At 38.4% G+C, this 21,089-nt stretch overlaps 1 protein-coding gene across 1 annotated transcript in view; it reads right to left on the bottom strand.

The window, feature by feature from the left end:
- The window catches only part of Wdr33 (WD repeat domain 33), an 82,050-nt gene extending 61,684 nt beyond the window's left edge, over positions 1-20,366 (bottom strand). Inside the window, exons 1-3 of the mRNA XM_081736972.1 lie at positions 20,210-20,366; positions 12,978-13,268; positions 10,856-11,125 (exon numbers count right to left, since the gene is read on the bottom strand). Coding sequence (XP_081593098.1) covers positions 10,856-11,125; positions 12,978-13,226 — 519 coding nt within the window. The 5' untranslated portion in view covers positions 13,227-13,268; positions 20,210-20,366. The remainder of the gene's footprint in view (positions 1-10,855; positions 11,126-12,977; positions 13,269-20,209) is intronic.
- Positions 20,367-21,089: the final 723 nt, after the last annotated feature.

A 21,089-nucleotide genomic window follows, 5' to 3' on the forward strand; every position in this document is an offset into this window, starting at 1 on the left:
TTTCGTTTTACATTTTCACGTTATTTTTGCGGAATACCTGCAAGTATATATTTGAAATGTGAGAGTATGACAGAGAACAGGCGCGTCTTTGGTTAGAAGAGGCAGAAAGTGACTGTGAAAGTGTATTTTGTTGTAGAAACAGTTGAGTGCAGTGATACCGAAGATGCACGAGACAAAAAATGAAATCTTTGAGTTTTACGTCCCACGGTTATGCCGGTTAGGCTAAAGGAGACGGTGATGATGAGTGATGAATGAAATGGTGGAATGAAGAAAGTGGGAGGAAACGGGAGAACCCCGAGAAAACCCACGCACACGGTGTTTGTCCACCACAAAGTTCACTTGGCGGGGGCTGGGATCGAACCCGGGACCCCAAGCACCAGAGGTGAACGCTCTACCACTGAGCCACCGCGGCCCCCCTGCATGCACGAGACAAAATACCGGAAGAAAAAGAAAACATTTCAGTACAAGCCAGTGTTGAAGTCATGGGTCCTGATACACAACCTTCTCTCGAGACACGTTTGTCTAGTATTGTAGACATAAAAATGTAGAACATTCTCACTGGTATGTAGATCCCATAACGCCAAGAAACTCACGAACTTCCAACTTTTCTTAGCCTTGGTCCACAAGGCATAATTTTTATGCCTAATTGGTGATGAATTGATCATGAACGTAGCTGTTGTTAATGCTCTAAATATATTTAGTGTAAAAAGAACAATGAGAATGTCAGACCCAATAATTTCCTACAGGATCTAGCTTTTGAGTTGCCAAAACTAGCAATAAGCCAACGTTTAGCCATGGGATCCTTGGCAAAAGAGTTTCGAGGCAGACGAAGATTTCTGCTGAGCTTCAGCGAAGCTGTTTCATTACCACAAGACAGAGCTTCCGTGGTAGGAAAATGTTTCCATTGTGGTTGTTATCCCAAGTCAATAAGAAAAAAGTAGAAAATTATGGGTGTATCCAGACCACGAGGAAAGCATATGCAACTATTGCTTGGTGTAGACAATCATTCAGAAAAAGTACATCAATACACCTGTATGATCTATCATAGAAGAAAGTTTATGCTGTTATTTCAACACTTACACCTAAACACTTATTTCATCTTCTGTTCAACATTGCTATATTTTAAATAAGATGTACCAAATGTTTATTTTTGTCAATATTATTTGTATTAATCAAAAATAATAATTTTAAAATAATATAAAAATATTTTAATACATATATAATACTATAACTAACATACCCAAGACAAAATATTGCTAAAAATCATAACAACACAGAAAAATACTGGTGTTCTACAATAGTAGAACGCGCGACCATTCACGTAAGTGTGGAGGGCGCGACCAACGCAGTGTTAAAGAACCCTCGTATTTTTTTATGGTATACACAGCAACACCTGGTTCAGCACGCATAATTTTGTAAACAATAAAAATTTGTAACAGAAGTATCCGTTTGCATATGTATTTAATAGAAACTAGTAAATACAATGTAACCATCAAAGTAACAGATTATCATAAAATAAGTATCGTTGCTCAGAGAACTCTGTAGACGTAACCATTTGACAGAATGCAACCGAAGTTGGTAGGAGTACATTTGGAAACTTGCAGAAGTGATTGATGTAGAAAACAAAATTAGTTGCAATTTTCGCCACTAGAGGTGTTTGTAGTGCTGTACAACGCCTAGTAAGTGCAGCGTGGAAGAAGAACGACACTAGTGTTACTAATTGATAAGAACGGCTGTAATTACCTCTCCTGTGGGTCTCGTGGCATTGTTTATCAATGCAATTAATACTCCGTAGTCAGTGGCGGATTTACGAAATCTTTTGGGCCCGACGGGACGAACATCGGCATCTGCGGGACGCAATTGATGTTTTATTGTTATCTTGTAAGGATACCAATGCAGTACTTTGCGAAGAATTTTCCATACAGTTGCATAGAGCATGTTCAGATGTTTCGACACTGCCTTCGCATTTACCAAGCCACTGTTACTCACGGACGGCATGGACTTCTCTACGAACATTTTGAACTTCTTCTGTGTTACACTCTTACGACCTCTTCCTGGTCTCAACCCTAACATGCCGGTCTCCTCAAACTTTCTTGCCATTTTTTTTTAAAGCACATTATGTAATGGGACCACGACGTAACCCCTATAATCGGAGATATTCACGAATGGTACCAGCATTATTGTTCAATGTATAGTAAAGTTTTACTAACAAGCATCTTTCTGGCAACTTCAATACCATGGTTGCTCTCTTGATACTCCATTCGTAACCTGGTCTTGAACTACACAATCCATGTGCTTACTCACGCCTGCATGTGTTTCAGTGATACGCGTTCGAGCCCCACTATGTGCCAGAAGTGAACTGCTCTGACCTTGTTAATGTCCGACATTTGCTTCATTTTTCTTCCCACACTCTTTGCCTCGTATCAAGGAGTCCAGGAATCGGTTTCGGTGAAGACAAGTGAGTCGGATGCTATGTTAACCTGTAGGTCCCGTCCTTAGAACGTCATCATCTCATGCGGTACTAGTCGCCATGGGTTTTCCTTGCCCAGGGACGTGGGACGTGAAAGACCTGCCTTCGGACAGAATTCCACATCACCATCATCGCCCGTAACACATCACTACACAACAGGATTACTAATAGGAGTACAAATCAATGTCACGCGTCGCACGGGGGGGGGGGCATAATTATGCCTTTCTTTTATTCAATATCAATAATATCATTTGTCTTCCATACCGCACTTGTGAGATTTGACACTAATCTTTTGCAGGAATTTTGTGGGGAGCTTGCAGTTTATGAGCATAGGAAAGACTAATATTTAACTTCGTTTTTGTAAGATATCCAAGAATTTTAAGGGAACGCTTCAGCCCAAAAGCTCCCACCCCCAGCCCGTAAATCCGCCACTGACCACGGAGTATTAATAGCATTGGTAATCAATACCACGAGACCCACAGGAGAGGTAATTATAGCCTTTCTTATCATTTAGCATCACTAGTGTCGTTTTCCTTCCACACTGCACTTACTTGGCGTTGTACAGCGCCACAATTACCTCTGGTGGCGAAAATTGGAACTAATTTTGTTTTCGACACCAATCGCTTCTGCATGGGCCCAAATATACTCCTACCAAGTTTGGGTGCATCCTGTCAAGTGGTTACGTCTCCAGTTTTTTATGAACAGCGATACTTATTTTGTGATAACCTGGTACATTATCAATCTAAATATCAAATCACTGACTCTTAAATTAAGTTTACACTATATAGTGTTCGAAGTGAAAAAAAAAAAAAGCAAAGGCAGTATGTTTTATTATAATTTTAACTCAACATACCGGCTATCTAAATGTTGAAATACAGTGAAGGTATGTTGCCTAAAAGATTACATTTCTATTTACATAATGACAGAAAACCACTGGAGAGCTTCTGTTTAGTTACGGGGACAGGGGGCATGGAGAGACTTTGATTCCTCGCCAACAACTTTCTAAAAAAATTTAAAAAATATTCCCTTATGTTGTATTATAGAGAATTATACATGAAAATGCTCATTTTTCTATTAACAATTTCCTGCGGGAAAGCTCCCGGATCCCTCACTGAACTGAGGGGTATTCCAAACCCCAGGAAGAATCGCCCCCACAGCAGACAACCCCTAAATCCGCTCATGCTCAAAACACGACATTTATATGAATTAAGACAAGAAGGCACACACATACGTACATACGAAAGAAACAATTCAATATGGCACATCAAAATATAAACTAGATGAACTTCCTTGAAGACACCTCACTTTAAAAACAAAAGGTGGGAAAAAGATTACAAAAATGTCGATGTTGTGAACTTAGAAATTATTTCTACATAAGAAATAAAATCTTTTTACGTCCAAAACTATTCGTCAATTACTGAGTATAAAAATTGATTTATTAAAGATATTTAGCATCTACTCTTCCGTGACGGTATGTCTTGATCACTAAAAAACCAGATGCGGTATGCCTTCATCACTGAAAAACCAGAGGCGATATGGCGTACCACCGCATACCGTCTCACTTCGACTACTGACTATATAAGTATTTGCTGCTTTTTAGTTCATTTTATGTAAGCTGGATTAAATCTAGAGGAAATATATTTTTTGTGTGGAATCTAATATGAAATTCTGCTTTTTGTCTTTGTATATCAAATTTTGGCCTTATATCTAATATACCCTATGTTGATCTGTTTTAATGTTGATCATTATTCTGAAAATTCCTGATAATATGTAAGAAATGTGTCCAAAAGTATCGGGACCGGCAGTATCGGCCTCTTTAGTATCGGTATCGGTGAAAAAGTGGTATCGGTACATCCCTATTTCACGATTCCCGAAGGCGCTTTACGGTTGCAAACAGATGAAAACTAATTGCGGATCATCTACACTTAACATTAAACATTAGTTTAACGTCACACACAGGAGATAGTAAATACTGAGTGAATAATATAAGAACGAAATAAGTATGAATAGGGGGAGAACTGGAAAAAACCCGAGAAAACACGCCCACTCAAGTGTTTATTTACCTCAAAACTTATAACGTGCACCCATTGTATGAATGCACAACTCTGGCCCCAGAAGTAAATGAAACATTTATCACAGTCTAAAATATGATCGATCGCTTGGATTAGTTTCCTCCAATAAGTAGGCTATATAAGACATGATTATGACCCGTTAAGTAAGAAAAAACCTGTGTACTTCCCTGGTTCCAAAACGTAAGAATCTTGGCGAAAAACAACGTATAGACAGCAACATAGGAACATAATGAAGATTCCGTTTACGTTTTTCTTCCAATAAAGTTGTCAACATTAAAAAGAATTGCATATCATGAAACTTCGTTACTTCTACAGTGTACTGGAAACAATTAAAATTGTTACAACAAAATGATTCGCGAATTCTGACCGTCCTTTTTTCTCCTCTTTCATTTTATTATGAATTGCTAAATAAAGAAATTCACTCTCTGTTTCGTACTTTTGGAGAGTGGTGCTAGCATGAGTATCCGCACGGGAGCGCATTCTCCAAACCTCAGAACAGTTCTTGTACCCGTCTCTGAAAGCTACAGTCCAGTTACAAAATATTCTTTGCACGTCTTGTCTGAAAAAAAATCTTGTTTTATAAAACTTCGAACCTTTCGTATTGTTACTGAAAAATCACAAAAAATTGTCTCAAAGAATGACTAAAAAGAAAGAGATCGAAACTTTATTTGAACTCAAGCACCACAAATATTGTTGCATCATTTTAATGTCACAATTTTAAGTTTACAATTAACAATATTTTTTAAACTTAAAAGACGAACCATAACAATTAATCATTACAAATGAAAAATTATTAATGGAAAATGATTAAATATGTACTTATAGATCTGTACCGATAAATGTTGCCTTATAAGCAGATAGTACATTTTGATATCTATAGTCGTATATCCCATATTTAAAGATCAAGAATCCCATGTAATTTTTTTTTTTCTGACTATCCACTGAGTATTGATCCAATGCTTACGCTGATGTGCAACTTTATTAGCTATTTTCGTAAACGCACAAGCACTTTCGAAATAAAGTTCTTAGCGAACTAAAATACATTACAATGAAAACGCCAGAGGTTCAAATATGAGTAAGAGTACTCCAAAACCTTTCATTTATGTGATAGCTTATCCTCATCTAAATACAAGACAGAAAAGTTAGATAAAATCGAAACTAGTGGGAACGAAAAATTAAAACAAAAGACTGGAATTATGCGTGCGTCGAAAATTAATTTCCCATTGCATCGTTGATCCAACTGCATTTTATAGATGATTCATCAGTATGATATTCCACTGCATAAGCAAAAGCAAAAGATAATGAACACAACTACAAAACATAAGTTTGTTGCACATTGTTAGTGGAAAACTCAGTCATGTTTCTGTCTGATGTTACCACCTAAAAATCAAGCCCTCAACCATATCCCAAATAGTCTTAAAATTTTCATTTCAAATGTTCTGAAAATCGTATTCTTAAGAAATCGAAATTCCCTTACTCTTAGCAGAATTTTCTGACTTTTCCCGGTTTTCCAGTTTTGTCGCCATTCTGTGTAAAGGATATAACTCAATGTTGTCCACTTCTATTATAACAAATTTTCGTGCGGATTTGCTTTCGTTTTGGAATTTTTTGGTAATTTCTCTCAAGTTCAATCACTGCCCATTTTGCTTGTCTTCACACGTCATCAGACGATCCAATTGGGCCTCATTTTGGTGACAAACTAACAGGTTGTTACACACATCCAAATTCTGCTGTTTGTGATGCTCAGTCGGGTTCTACAGGACTCAACTGCCCGTTTCTTCAATTCCTATTATTTGCTACCGATGGTCAGAAATGGAGGAGTCATGTTAAAACGTCAGCCAAGTTTCCTGACGGTAGTGCGTGGATTTCCTTTCAATCTGAATTTAAGGTATCCTTTTCCAACCTTGACGTGCATGTTCTGTGTGCCTAATCTTGGAAAGATTTGTTCCTAATATTAAATGTTTCAAACAGAGACGTAGTCCCTAACATACAATGCATGTGCAACCCCTGACCACTGTTAGTGGTATATTAGATGATACGTTTGTATTGCGTCAGGTCTAGAATTTAAACAAAACAAAAAACAAAACAAAACAAAACAAAACAAAAAAAGTTGAAGCGAGCAGACAATGGTAATGAAAAATATCTCTGTTTCAAGATAGCAAATTGCAGGTGCATGTTTAGTTGGCACAAGTATATCTAAGATGGCCAATATGTTAAATGTATCGCGAGGAAAAATGCCCAAGATGATGATGGCCTACAGAATTCGTGACAAAGCATCAGTAAAGTGTAATGGTGGATTGAAGAGAAGTGTCAGTGTTAGGGATCACCGAACACTGAAGAGGATTAACATCAAGAACCCTAGAATTTGGCAAAAGTGAGTGCGGAACTCAATCGGCATTTGACCGTTAGTTGCATTAACCTAAACGTCAACATGGAAGTTCCGAATCACTGATCATCATTAACAACGTTTTAGCGTGAAGAGAATGGTATCATGTACTGCCGATGACTGAAAACGCGTAACATGATCCATTGGGTCCTCTTTCACCTTACTTCCAATGGGCTGTGCTTATGTATGACGGTGCCGTGTAAGTACGCTGAAAGAACGCGTTACGGTCATTGATTAAATGGACATTTTAGGTAACTACGTGCATCCAATGGTCCTGACGTTTCAGCAATTGACACACTTTTTAAGATGACAAGGCGCCAACTCACACTGCTCGAGCTGTTGAGACGTGATTCATGAACATCGAGACAAAATACATCACCTCCTCTGATCCACATGATCGCCAGTCGTCACAATTATTGAACACCTGTGATCAGTTCTTGAGCTCAGAATCCCGAGCAGACACCCTGCTCCATCATTTCTAATGGAAGTGAATGCTGTGCACCACATCAGGAATGGTACAATAAGCCTCAGAAAAAAATCATGATTTATGTGCCTCCAATCCACAACAAATCAGAGCTGTTCTGCAGATTAATAAGGATTCCACCCGTATTATAAGATAACAGAGGCTATAAGAGACATGGATCTACAGCTTAAGGTGAAATTTGAACCACCGTAATACGTTCATTTTGTAATGCTTTCCTGCAAGGAATCGAAATAGAGAATAAATGCACCGAAGGTGCACGTGTCAGCCATTAGACTAGCTATCCATTATTTTGATAAGCATCTGTATAATCACCAAACAATAATGTCCTAAAACAGTCTTGCCCAAATATCAAGCTCACCATACCACGTCTTATAACATCTACAGCCACACTTCTAGTATAAAGATTGACTGTTGAGGTTACCTTCAACAGGTATTACTCACTATTCCATCGAAGTACATTTGAGATCAGAGGGTTAATTATGCATTTTTTGTCATTTATGTCCGAACACCTTCGTATTATCAAATTCAGATTATAAACATCTAATTTAAAAATTTTAACAATTGGCCGGGTTTCCATCAAAAGATGTGCGACCACATATTCGTTGCTTCTGGCTGCATACCGAAACGAGCACAATACATATAAAATTGCAGAAAAAAATGAAACCACCGATCTCCCTTTTAAAACACTGTGTAATTTCAAAGCTTTCAGGTGATATTTGCGCTCTCTCTACTCTCTCTAGACAGTGAACTATTTATAACAAGGTCCAATTACAATACGTGAAAATGAAATACTAGTATAATACTACTTTCTCTTCACTTCTGATATATTTTTTTAATTAAATAATCCAAAATACTATAATTCACGCTTAACTGTAAATTGCTTATTTCATAGCACAGATCTCAATTTCTTTCGTGTTTACACAAAAGGGAAATTCTGCTTTTGTTTTGTTGATGCCAGAAATGTTATTATTTATTGGAAGATATACAAAGCGATAGTCTTGTGTTTATTCTTCATATATTAAAAACAGCTACATATAAGCCTACAGAGGTTGTTCAGCCTACGTTTGGCCGATTTCGTTCCTTCCACCTCCCGGGCAGAATGGACTCACCCGACCTGGCTCGTGGCCTGGGAACGGAGTTGTTTTTCCGCGCGGACGACAATAACGCACAAAACAGGACCATTGTTGTGAGTGTTGTGTTAAATTTGTTTCCAAGTGTGTGGGTTTCCGCTCTGTGACCAAAATGCCGCCTAAACTATGCCGGTTTTGGGAAGACTATATTGCGGCTCTTTATGACGCCCACTTTAGTGTTTCTATCATTAGAAAACAGTGCAAGGAGAATGGTTGCAACATCAGTTTAAGTGGAATAAAAAATATTAAAAAGTACAAGGGCAACGAAGCTCCACCATTTGGATCACCAATAAAGTTGCCTAGGAAGCGGGAATGCACCAAGGCCATCTCCACCATGCAGAGGAAACTTCGCAAAATGGCAATGCAAGAAAATCCGCCAACACAAAGGTGTATGGTTAGTCGTCTTGACGTGTCTGTGGGAACTGTGAGCCGGACGTTACACCATCAACTCAAGCTGGAAAAAGTCAGGAAAGCTCGCGGCCATTTTCACACGAATGCCCACCAAAAGGAACGAAAGTGTAATGCCCGGAAGCTGTACGAACGGCATCTGGCAAAACAAAGATGGATGTACGTCGTAACGCTCGATGAAGCATGGATTTACCTTTCCGACTGCGGCAAACCGAAAGCCATCGTGTACCGAGACAAAGGCGCCAAGAACTTCAGAAGGTGGGTCCGTGTCTGTAAAGAATCCTTCCCAAAAGGGTTCGTGGTCTTTACTGGCTACTGTTACTGAAGATTCGTAGGGTGGCGAAGAGCTGCAAAATAAGTTCGCAGTATTTTCAGGAGCAGATCATGCGGCCAATCTACGAGAATGAGATTCTAACAATGTACTGAAATGATGCCAGTCTGGTGTGCATTCACATGGACAAGGCCTCATCACATACCTCACGATCGTCCCTCGCATTCTACATGGAGATGGAGGAGGCAAGTGGTATACAGGTGATACCTTTCAATGAGGTACTTATTAAATCTCCAGATGCAAGTCCTATGGACTATTGTGGATTTGGATTGCTGAAGCGGGCTTTGGGAAAACGGCGTGTGACAACTCTGCCCTGCTAAGCGAAAAGGCCTTATCTCCATTTCACATACTTTCGAGAAAATAAGCAAAACGCGTTTTGGCTTAGGCTGTACGTTCAAATTTGTTGTATTTGAGTAACACTTTATTAAATATATTTTCACGATCTAAAATTTGTGTGGTAATACAGTTAAATACTTTTGCTTATGAATTGCCACTTAAGGTCTTTTTGCTTACTTTCAGTTAGTTTTGAACTTAAGGTAAACACTTATGACGTCATTACCCCCTACCTATTGGTCAAACCACGTCAATTTCACTTTAGATAGATGCAGAATTGTACTACGAACATTCCCATACCAATATCTCGATTTTCGAAAAATGTGGAGTTAAGGTCTTTTCGCTTAGGACGGCAGAACTGTGGAAGGACTTTGGAAAGCTGTGCAAAGGGAATGGGAAAGATTCCCATCCCAGTTCTTCAGAGAAGCCTATTAGAGTGGAAATTACGCTGTCAGGCTATTGTTAGGAACCAAGGAAAACACATCGAGAACTTACGGACCTGGCGCCATGGATTCTTCTAAATTTTTAGGTAAGTCGAAATTGGACAAATATAGACTGAACATCCTCTGTATAAAATACAATACATACACATAATCTTCTCGCCTTAGTGGGTGGTACAGAAAATTAACCTATTAGCCTTCTCCCCTTACATGGTAGTGAAACAGATATTTTCTCCGAAATCCGGTGTTGCCAAGAAATTCGAACTGTTTAATAGCTCTCGGCCAGAATAGGGCGAGAGTAAAAGTGATCTTCTCTATCACTTGAAAAAGGAGTGCAATGTCTCAAATGTTTTGGCGAAGAAAAATGTAGCCTGGAAACTCGAATGGTTTGTGTTGTTTTGTTATTTGACACTTCCAGCAGAATATCTTCCTTCTTCCGTTGAGAAGGAATGACCATATGCACACAATTGGTCAGTGTGTTCATTTTCGGAGCATTTACCTTTTGTTGGCGACGAAAAAGAGAGGGAAGAGCAAAGTGGCCTCCCAACCCCACATGAGTTGTCATTAACCATAGTTAAAAGAGTACCAAATATATGCCAACGTCTTTGCGCACACGTTCAGTTACAATGTTACTAGTAAGAGGGTACAACTGTTCGGACAATTCCGAATACCCTCACTGAGAGCCATCTTGTTGCGAGAACTGTACTAATCAAGCATTCAATAAACACTACTAACAGAAATCCTATAAGAAAAACACAAGGAAAACACTTATAGTGAATATATAAAAATATTAAAAATTACCTGAAGAATTGTTTCAAAATTGAATGTCAGTCCATTCCAGAGGGTAAACTCTCCACTGGAAGCTCCAGTAACTAATCTTCGACCTTCAGGAGTCCACGCTAAACAAAATATTGGACACCTCATTTTATTTGTTGCAGTTTTCACGAATTTTGTAGTCACCGAATTAATAGCATTGTCCACGTAACTAGGAGGAGGGTATAGTTCAGGATAGTAAGATAAGTCAGGTTGAAGAGCTCTATAATCCCGGAAGTCTCGTTGCCATATTCTTCCCTGAAAAGAAAATGAAGATCATATGTTATACGAAAACAACACTAATAAAAATACAGCATCCCAAGACAGCTCCCAAAACAAATAAAGCAACGCTCCCAAAACAAATAAAGCTCACGTAATTACTGTTACCTTCTCAATTTGGAAAATACACGTATTGATCATGACGTAACAAATGTATATATCTGCACCAAGGATCAAAATAAATATACGAGGGCTATCCAGAAAGTAGATTACGTTTTCGTCTGTGTCCGCTAGGGGCGGGGCTAGCGCGGCCATCTTGGGGTTAGAGCGTTGCGCAGCTCAGTCGGCATCTAGCCGTGCTAGTGAGAGGTTCGTGCTGTGCTCCGTTAAGATACTGTGACGGTTTGAAATGTCTGCGTTAATTGAAAATCCCGCGAGCTGCGAGGTGCGTGCAGTAATAAGGTTTCTGACAGCAAAAAACTGTAAACCGATAGAAATCTATCGGCAGCTGTGTGAAGTGTATGGGGACAACATTATCACTGAAGGTGGAGTGCGACAGTGGGTCATAAGATTTAAAAATGGCCGAACCAATGTTCACGACGAAGATCGAAGTGGGAGACCCAGCAAAGTGACTGCCGAACTTGTCGAAAAAGTCGATGTTAAAGTCCGTGAAAATCGAAAGTTCACAATAACGGAACTTTCTTTGAGTTTTCCACAAATTTCGCGAAGTTTGTTGCACGAAATCATCAGCGAAAAGCTTGGTTACCACAAGTTTTGTGCAAGATGGATTCCAAAAATCTTGACAGAGGACCACAAAAATCAGCGAATGGCTGCAGCGTTGCACTTTTTGGACGCCTACAATAAGGATGGTGACTCTTTACTCGATCGCATCGTTACTGGTGACGAAACATGGGTGAAACACGTGAACTATGAAACGAAATTGCAATCAATGCAGTGGGGGCACACAGGTTCTCCCCAAAAACCCAAGAAATGCATGCAAACAATGTCGGCAAGGAAGATGATGGCGACTGTTTTTTGGGACAGAAAAGGTGTGATTTTGGTGGACTTCCTGGAAAGAGGCACTACAATAAACGCTCAAAGGTATTGCCAAACTCTGCAAAACCTCAGAAGAGCAATTCAAAACAAGCGCAGAGGAATGTTGAGCTCTAAGATCTTGTTGATTCACGACAACGCCCGGCCCCACACGGCAAATGTCACGCGTGAAGTTCTTGAATCTTTTCAGTGGGAGTTGTTTCCTCATCCGCCGTACAGTCCCGACCTGGCACCGAGCGACTTCCACCTATTCCCAGCAATGAAGAAGTGGTTGGCTATGCAGCGTTTTGATGACGACGAACAGCTGCAAGAAGAGGTAACGAAGTGGTTGAAGTCGCAGGCGGCCGAATTTTTCGACGAAGGAATTTCCAAGCTCGTACATCGCTACGATAAATGCCTTAATTTGAATGGTGACTATGTCGAAAAGTAGTATTTGTGTGTGGCTTTCATCTGTATATAATAAAATTTGTTTCCTATACTTTGTTGATTTTTTATTCCAAAACGTAATCTACTTTCTGGATAGCCCTCGTATATCACTAAGACTTCTTTTTCTTAATTTAATGCAAATAACTACAACAACGTAGTATCGCAATTTAGATTTTTCTTAGTTAATTTCTTAAGTTTAGCGTCCCTTCAGCACTAGACTAAGAAACTACAATTTACTATGGGATCCGTATCGCATGTACTCTTACTAGAATCAACGTAAGGTTTGCTGCAAAGGCAAGAACATTAGCCATTCGCATATTAAAAAATAATTTAGGGGTTTTGTTTTAAAATTTTCAATTATATAAGACATGTTGATAACAAATTTCTTGTTTTTATTGTATAGCTGACTTACCTCTAACATTTTAATAATAGATGAATTATAGTCAACAGTCTTTCGCATCACACTTTTTCGCAGTCTCTTTCCATCAAATTCATTGTCAGGTCCCGGCCTCGGGTATGGCCTATAAGGCTGATAAAAATGCATCCGTTGATTCTTGTCTTGCAACTGGAATCGGGCTGAGAACTGTGATTGTTGAGGAATCGGTGGAGGAGGCACCGACATATTCGGCAATGGAGGAGGTGGATGGTGAAATTGCATCATCTTGATTATTTACAATCTCCTCTCAAATGCATAAAGAATTATCTGAAAAGAAAATTATATATACACATGAGCATAGGCTAGATCAGGCAATATACTATTACAAATAATTTTAATACATCCATTAAAGACAGAATTAAAAAAAAAATCCACTACGATTTTTTGCAGAAAATTTTGGTTATTTCTTGCACGATTTTAATTTCAACAGAACATTAATGTTTTTTTTTTTCTGTCTTCTTTATCACTTCTGGCCATTTTCTTCATTCCACCATTTTTTCATCATCATCACCATCCCCTTTAGTCTCGGAGTATATACGTGGGACGTTAAAGTAAAAAAAAAAAAAAAAAAAGTATTTAGATGTTTGTTCTTTTGCTTTGAAATTTTGCACAATTAAGTAAAAGGACATTATAACAATTTTAAAACGTAACAGTACAGTTAGTTTGCAACACGGCTTGAGCCAGTGGCGTGCGCAAAAAGGATTCAAGTTTAAACCCCTCCTTGAGAAAGATATTATGGAAAAATAAACATTTATGTACATATCTCCAAAATATATCTGCACGTCTGAAATTTACTTAGAAAGGGACTGAGAAAATTCCAGACGTGCAAATATATTTTAGAAAATTTATTTCCACGTCTGAAATTTTCTGTCTCTTAAAATTGTCAGCTGGGCAAAATCGCATTCGAATAGAAAATATAACGAGACTTCAGAACACACCTTACAGTCCGCTGTTTGAAATACTCAGTAACGCACCCTCTCTTTTCTTATCTAATGTAATGATACTTTTAGAATAGTACCTTGGCAAATGCAGGAAACTTTGCTGTAGTTAAAGAAATCACACGCATTTCGACCAAAAAGAGACAGGAAGCGTTGTGTTAAGGAATTCGTTATCTATTTATTTTGCAGTTCTTCGCCACCCTATTAATCTTTAGTTTACCTCGGTAACAGTACCCAGTAATGACCATAAACTCTTTTGGGAAGGATTCTTTACAGACACGGACACACCTTCTGAAGTTCTTGGCGCCTTTCTGTCGGTACATGATGGCTCACGGTTTGCCGCAGTCGGAAAGGTAAATCCATGCTTCATCGAGCGTTACAACGTACATCCACCTTTGTTTTGCCAGATGCCGTCCGTACAGCTTCCGGGCGTTACACTATCGTTTCTTTTGGTGGGTATCCGTGAGAAGATGGCCGCGAGCTTTCGTGACTTCTCCTAGCTTGAGTTGATGGTGTAACGTCCGGCTCAAGTCCCCAAAGACACCTCAAGACGATTAGCCATACACCTTTGTGTTGGCGGATTTTCTTGCATTGCCATTTTACGAAGTTTCCTCTGCATGGTGGAGGTGGCCTTGGTGCATTCCCGCTTCCTAGGCAACTTCGTTGGTGATCCAAATGGTGGAGCTTCGTTGCCCTTGTACTTTTTAATAAGTTTTTATTCCACTTAAACTGCTGTTGCAACCATTCTTCTTGCGCTGTTTTCTAATGACAGAAACGCTACAGTGGGCGTCATAAAGAGCCGCAACATAGAATTTCCAAAACCAGCTTAGTTTGGGCGACATTTTGGTCACAAAGCGGAAACCCACACACTTGGAAACAAATTTAACACAACACTCACAACAATGGTCCTGTTTTGTGCGTTATTGTCGTCCGCGCGGAAAAACAACTCCGTTCCCAGGAAGCCACTGCACAACACTGCAGGACGCCACGAGCCAGGTCGGGTGAGTCCATTCTGCTCGGGGAGGGGGGGAACGAAATTGGCTAAACGTAGGCTGAACAACCTCTATAAAATAATAAATTGTATGCGTCATTAGTTCAGGAAGAAAGGGACAAAGTTACGAAAATTCAGGAAAACGTATTTTTATCAGGAGTCCTTCGTGAGTGAGTCAGAAATTGCATTTGTGACCAATTAGTCCCGGTTTCGTGTTTAAATAAACATTTTTTCTTGGATGAAGCCGAGAAGCGGTTTGGATTCCGCTTGAAGCTTATGTGACTCCTTCCAGCACAACCTTGTTGCTGCATAATAACATCAAGGCGAAACAAACTAATATCTGTCCATATCTAACATAAATACAAAGAGTACATTACTTAAACAAAACAAAACAAAAAAAATGGTTTAAACCAAAAAAAAAGCGGGTTTAAAAAAAAGCTTTTTTTGTTTTTTTTTTTAAGTATCCCTTCCAGGCATGAAAATTTTATTCTTCACTGGGGCATAAATTTTTGTTAGGAGAAAATCCCTTGCGTCCCACCGTCAATTCGCACACTGGACAGAATAAACGTTTTAACCCATTTTAGTAACAATTAATACCAAATATGCACTATTGAAAAAAGAAAGAAAAAATGCTTAGATTGTCTGTTTTCTTGGTGTTTGGGAAATCGTCGGAAATAAACAGCAATCAGTTAACGACTGTCTTAACGGTGACTCTTCCTGAACAAAGAAAGAAGAAAATGAATCATAAAATCAGAAACCGCAAACCAACAGCGAAAAAGTTAAAAAAAAAAAAAAAAAAAAAAACTAAATAAATAAAATAAAAAAATAAAAGCATCCAGTGGAAATCGAACCACGTTCAGAAGTTTTGTATACCAACAAAAAATAGAAACTTAACATGCACGGCTATTGAAACAAGTATAGAACTATGTTTGAGTTGTATTCATAGATAAGGAACTCCTTAAAACACTCGTAGCCTTTTCAGTTTTCTTTGGGGAAGGGGGGAAGTCAAAGAGCGTGTGTGTTTACATTCACTACAACAAAGTATCTACATATGCAAGGTACTATTTTGCTTAACATTTCATCAGGTAATAAAATAGCAGCTGAGTGATTCAATTTCAAATCGTCCAGGGTGGTCCACACGACTGCCTCAGATTTAGTTTATTTTTTAAAATAAGAAACTACATACAAAATTATTAGACCCATATTTTCTCTTTTTGCTGAAAAAAAAATTTCTTCGATATACAGCCTTCCAAAACGGCTGCCCTCCTCTCGGATTCCTCGAAAAACTGAAAAACATGTCAAATTAAATTTTTATTGTAGAGAAACGAGTGTACTTAGTAACATAATCGCAATAGCAGGAAGATATAAAGTTGTATGTTTCGCTGGAGGGCCAAAATTCGTCTATTGGTTCAATAGGAATTGCGCAATTCGCTCGCAATGTTGCCAACTTTGGTGAATTTTTTGCTAAATTCAAACATTTTTTCTGTCCTCTCTCTTGAAAATGTAAAGGACTTACGTTTCTGATTATTACATTCCACGTTATAGCAAGATGAAAATTTCATTAAGACGGCATGTTTGGACGCCATTTTCTCAAAAACCCACCTTTTAAAGATCTAAATCTTTTACATGTATTGGAGAAGTATCTAAGTATTTAATATCCGCTAACTGTTCATGCGACTGTAGTCCCTAACATTCGCAATTAATTACTGTACTTGAAATGTAAATATTTCCTATGGGCATTTAGATCCAATACACAAGGCGATTTGAAAGGGAGTATGAAAATTTTGAGAGATGAATCCTGACATCAAATCCAGTAGAAAAGTTCCTATAAACATGAGTCGAATTCCGCTTCGTTTTCGAGTTACAGGGTTTCCAACTCGGGACCCAAAATCGGCTCGGGACAATAGAAAATAAAATATATATTTCGCGTCCAATCAGAAACTTTGTGTTAAAGCTTTGATAAAGTTCAGAAAGTTGATTTGTATCAATATGATGATTTTTACGTACGTTGCAATTCGGTTGGCAGTGTTGCCAACTTGATAGATCTTTTATTTGTTTCCAAATGACACTACGTGGATTTTATTTGATATTTGGTATTCATTAATGATTGTAAACATCACATGAAGCACAATTTTCCCATCACCACAGTTTTCGAAAATTTACATGTATTTCATTAAAAAGTTTTTATCTCGTGCGTTATTGATAGTTTGCGTGATTCGGTGTCGTGAACATCGTCCTAGTGTTCTCTGTAACCATGAAAATTGTTTTCACTGGTAACATGACATTGTAGTGCACTAATTACAGTGTTTGTGTGAATAATAATGGAGAAGTCCTATTACAGTTAGGACCGTATTAAATGTGTTGATTATGCTAAAAGTCATATGAGGATTGTGCACAGAAAGAATTCTAGACAAAAAAATTATCTTGCGGTAAAATGTATGGATTGCGTACAGCGTGTCTGCCCAAACGTACTATTAGGGGAGGATGATTATTTGTGTCCTGTACACAAGGCGATTTGAACGGCAGTATGAAAAATTTTGAGAGGTGAATCCTTCACCGTAGTCTAGGTTTTCACCGATAACGGCCATTTTAATGGCGACACATTTATGTTTAACAAGTTAGCTGTCTGGTTAACGGTTTCCAAATCAACATTCAGAGGAACAAATTCTCTATCTTGCTGGTGCATAATTTCATATTTACACCTTCTGTGGTTACAAATATCTCACACACATTCACGGTGTTCACTGTAAATATTCAAAGCACCCTTTACACAAATGATCATCCTCTCCTAAACTACGTTTTGGCAGATGCGCTGTACGCAATACATATATTTTACCACAAGATAAAATTTTTGTCAAGAATTCTTTCTGTACACAATCCTCTTATGCCTTTTAGAATAATCAACACATTTAATAGGTCCTTACTGTAATAGGACTTCTCATTGTTATTCATACAAACACTGTAACTAGTGCACTACAAAGTCATGTTACCAGTGAAAACAATTTTCATGGTTTCAGAGAACACTAGGACGATGTTCACGACATCGAATGATGTAATAAACTGTTTCCTGGTTGCAGCAGAACTTCTTGAACAAGTTCGAACTTGATGCGTGGAGTTGCAAGAGGTTTTACAACAATAAAAAATAAAGCGGAATTTGACTCGTGTTTATATGAACTTTTCTACTGGATTTGATGTCAGGATTCATCTCTCAAAATTTTCATACTGCGCTCCTTACGCACGCGTCTCCTCGCTACCGTTACTCCGGGTTAGATACCATTCGTGCCTTTTTAGTGACCACCTAGCACAGGTTGGTTTGTTCTTTATTGTAATTTTTATGGCATATTTCCGGACGTAGTAAAGTCCTCTTAAAGTGAACAAGCACTGAGGAATTCTTAAGAAAAACTTTCTGAAGAAATGACAATAAATTTCCTCACAAACGGCAAAAAAGACCACATTTTTAGCCCAAAAACAATGAACCCACTTTGTAGCAAAAGGTTCAAAATCCTTAGGATAGAGAATAATAATACAAAGAAACTTGATGTAATGTTTAGCGATGTCTTTTTTAAATACAGGAAAGTCTACAGAGATCAATGTTAGCGAAATTTCAATACAAAATATGTTTCTTCTCGCCTGATTGATCTCATCCTGCTAAAGCACTACATCTCTAGATCAATCATGCACCTCAAGCCTGAGGTCGATGATAGTGCGAAGAAGTCTTAACTGGATAGGGTAGTGAATAACACAAGGACACTGTAAAGTGTGACTACGTTGAAAATTATCCCAAGGTTTTAAACACCTTGAGAGAAAGAGAAAATTAAATCTTTGAAGTTTTACGTCCAACAAATATGCTGGCTAGGATAAGGGAGACGGTGATGATGAGAAATGAATACAATGAAGAAATTGGGAGGAAACGAAAGATCCCGGAGAAAACCCACGCACGTGGTTTGTCCATCACAGTTTGTGCGAGCTGGGATCGAACCAGGAGCCCCAAGTACCAGAGGTGAACGCTCTATCACTGAGCCACTGCGGCTCAGAGAGAAAGAAATATACCTCTTCACGCACGCAGCAAAATAACTAGACGATTAACTGAGAACATACCATTCTCATAATATGTCTCCTCCACCTTAAGTGCCTGAACAGATAGTATACTCAAGCATATTCGCATCTGAGTTCGTACCCGGCAATCACGCCTTTTCATTTTGAATTCACGATGCAATAGGGAGCTAATAATTTAGTAGTTGATAAAAAATTTTAATGCCTGATTTACGAGTGGTTCAATGATAATCTGTACAGTCGGTACTTGTTACCAAGTACCACTCATTTAACCTGTTTAACATTTCATGTCCGTCCCTTGAACCTAAAACTTGTCCCTAGAAACGAATTTACGATAGTACTCATCAAGCGTTCCCGGTCTCAATCAAAATTAAAAAAAAAAAAAAAAAGTATTTAGGGATATATTATACATGAAGCTGCATCAGTTCCTGAAGGATCAGGACGCTCATACTTTTAGGGATTATTCATTGAGTATGTACGAACTTACAAAGGGGGTAACAAAGCGACTTTTATTTACTTATCGACTGATACGAAAATAAAAAAGAACGTATCTGTACTTTTATGTCTGCAAGTGTAGTGCCCTTGTACTTTATGTGTGTGTGGGGGGGGGGGGGGAATTTAATGCATATCGCATGTCTTAAGCACATGGATACTTCTTACTATTGCACTACGTAGAAAATTTATGGTATTTCATGTAGAAGTGGTAATAGAACACAGAAGTGCAGATCAGGGAGTTCTCATGTATACTATTACCTTTAGGGGTACATCTAGTCTGAGGTTATCGCACAAAACGTTTGGCGTACCTTGGGCATGGAAGTTTTTTCAACTCACTACGCCCAGCCTCCAAATATATTATATGCGCCTATGTGGAAATAAGGCTTCCGATAAGGAACGAAATTGAACTTAAGCAAGCGGATACAAGACACGGCAAAATATGGAAGAGCATTTAAACGAACTGCTCTTTTCCATCAGCCGTTATGGAACTACACCTTATTTTCCCACCACTCTCTCATATAGTGTATAAGTTAAAATCCCTTTTTGTGCTAACAACAATAAACCACCAACTTCTCTTTATCTACCATAAATTACTGGTATGTACAAAATGATGTGCGTGTCACCTCAGCAGCCATGTCTACTTTTTACTTCCTTGGCCGCCAACGACACACTTCCGTGAAGTACAAAAAGGATTTATTTCAATATATAATGATAATAAAATGTTTATTTACCCTTAAATCCTACACAGGAAAAGAAAATTAATATATTATGCAGTTAATGCGCTTATTTCGACGTTTGAATGCCATTGCACTCCTATTTTCTAAAATGTAACACACTACAGAAATAAATGACCTACAGCGCTTGCGTAAGAGCAAGAATGACAATCGATAACACTGATGCCAGGTACATTCCTCAACATTGTAATTTGCGCAAATTACTATTATTTGCAAGAAGAAATAATACATTTGAGGGATCTCATTTTGCACGGTTTGCCTCAAAGCAACACAAATTATGCGTTCCCTTTAAGATAATCGGTATAACACTTACATTTGCTTGTTCCTAATAGTTGATTTTGAGTTTAACGTCCCGTTCTGCAGCGAGGCTAGATGAGACATTGACCTACAGATTTACGTCATTACTACGTATTTTATATATTTGTATCTCTGACGGGTCTTATTTATACGCACGTAATCGTGCAATATGTATGACTAAAAAGACGAAATAAATAAATGAATGAATGAATCCGAACTACATGAGCTCCCGCCGGGAATCGAACCCGGGCCTCTCACGCAATAGGCGCGTAGGCTAACAGCTAGCCACGAAGGAGCTCGATTGTTCTTCCTGAGTAAACTCCTTCCTGAGTCTAGCTGAGTAAGGTCCTAATAGTGTTGCGATGCTGTCGCAATTTTTTAAAATTACAAAATGAGCCCTTAGGGCCTTACTCAGGGCGAGATTAACAGTATACCCAGTGTTTTATCCAGGCATCTTAGGAGGGGAAAATTTCCCTCCTCCAAATTTGTAGAATTCCCCCTCCAAATTTTTTGATGATATAAGTATAACCATATTTCCAGTTACAAATTTTACGTGAAGTTTGTTTTTCTAGTTTGCGAG

Source organism: Thermobia domestica, chromosome 13 (genome assembly GCF_964235325.1).
Source record: "Thermobia domestica chromosome 13, izTheDome1.hap1.1, whole genome shotgun sequence".
Taxonomy (NCBI): Eukaryota; Metazoa; Arthropoda; class Insecta; order Zygentoma; family Lepismatidae; genus Thermobia; species Thermobia domestica.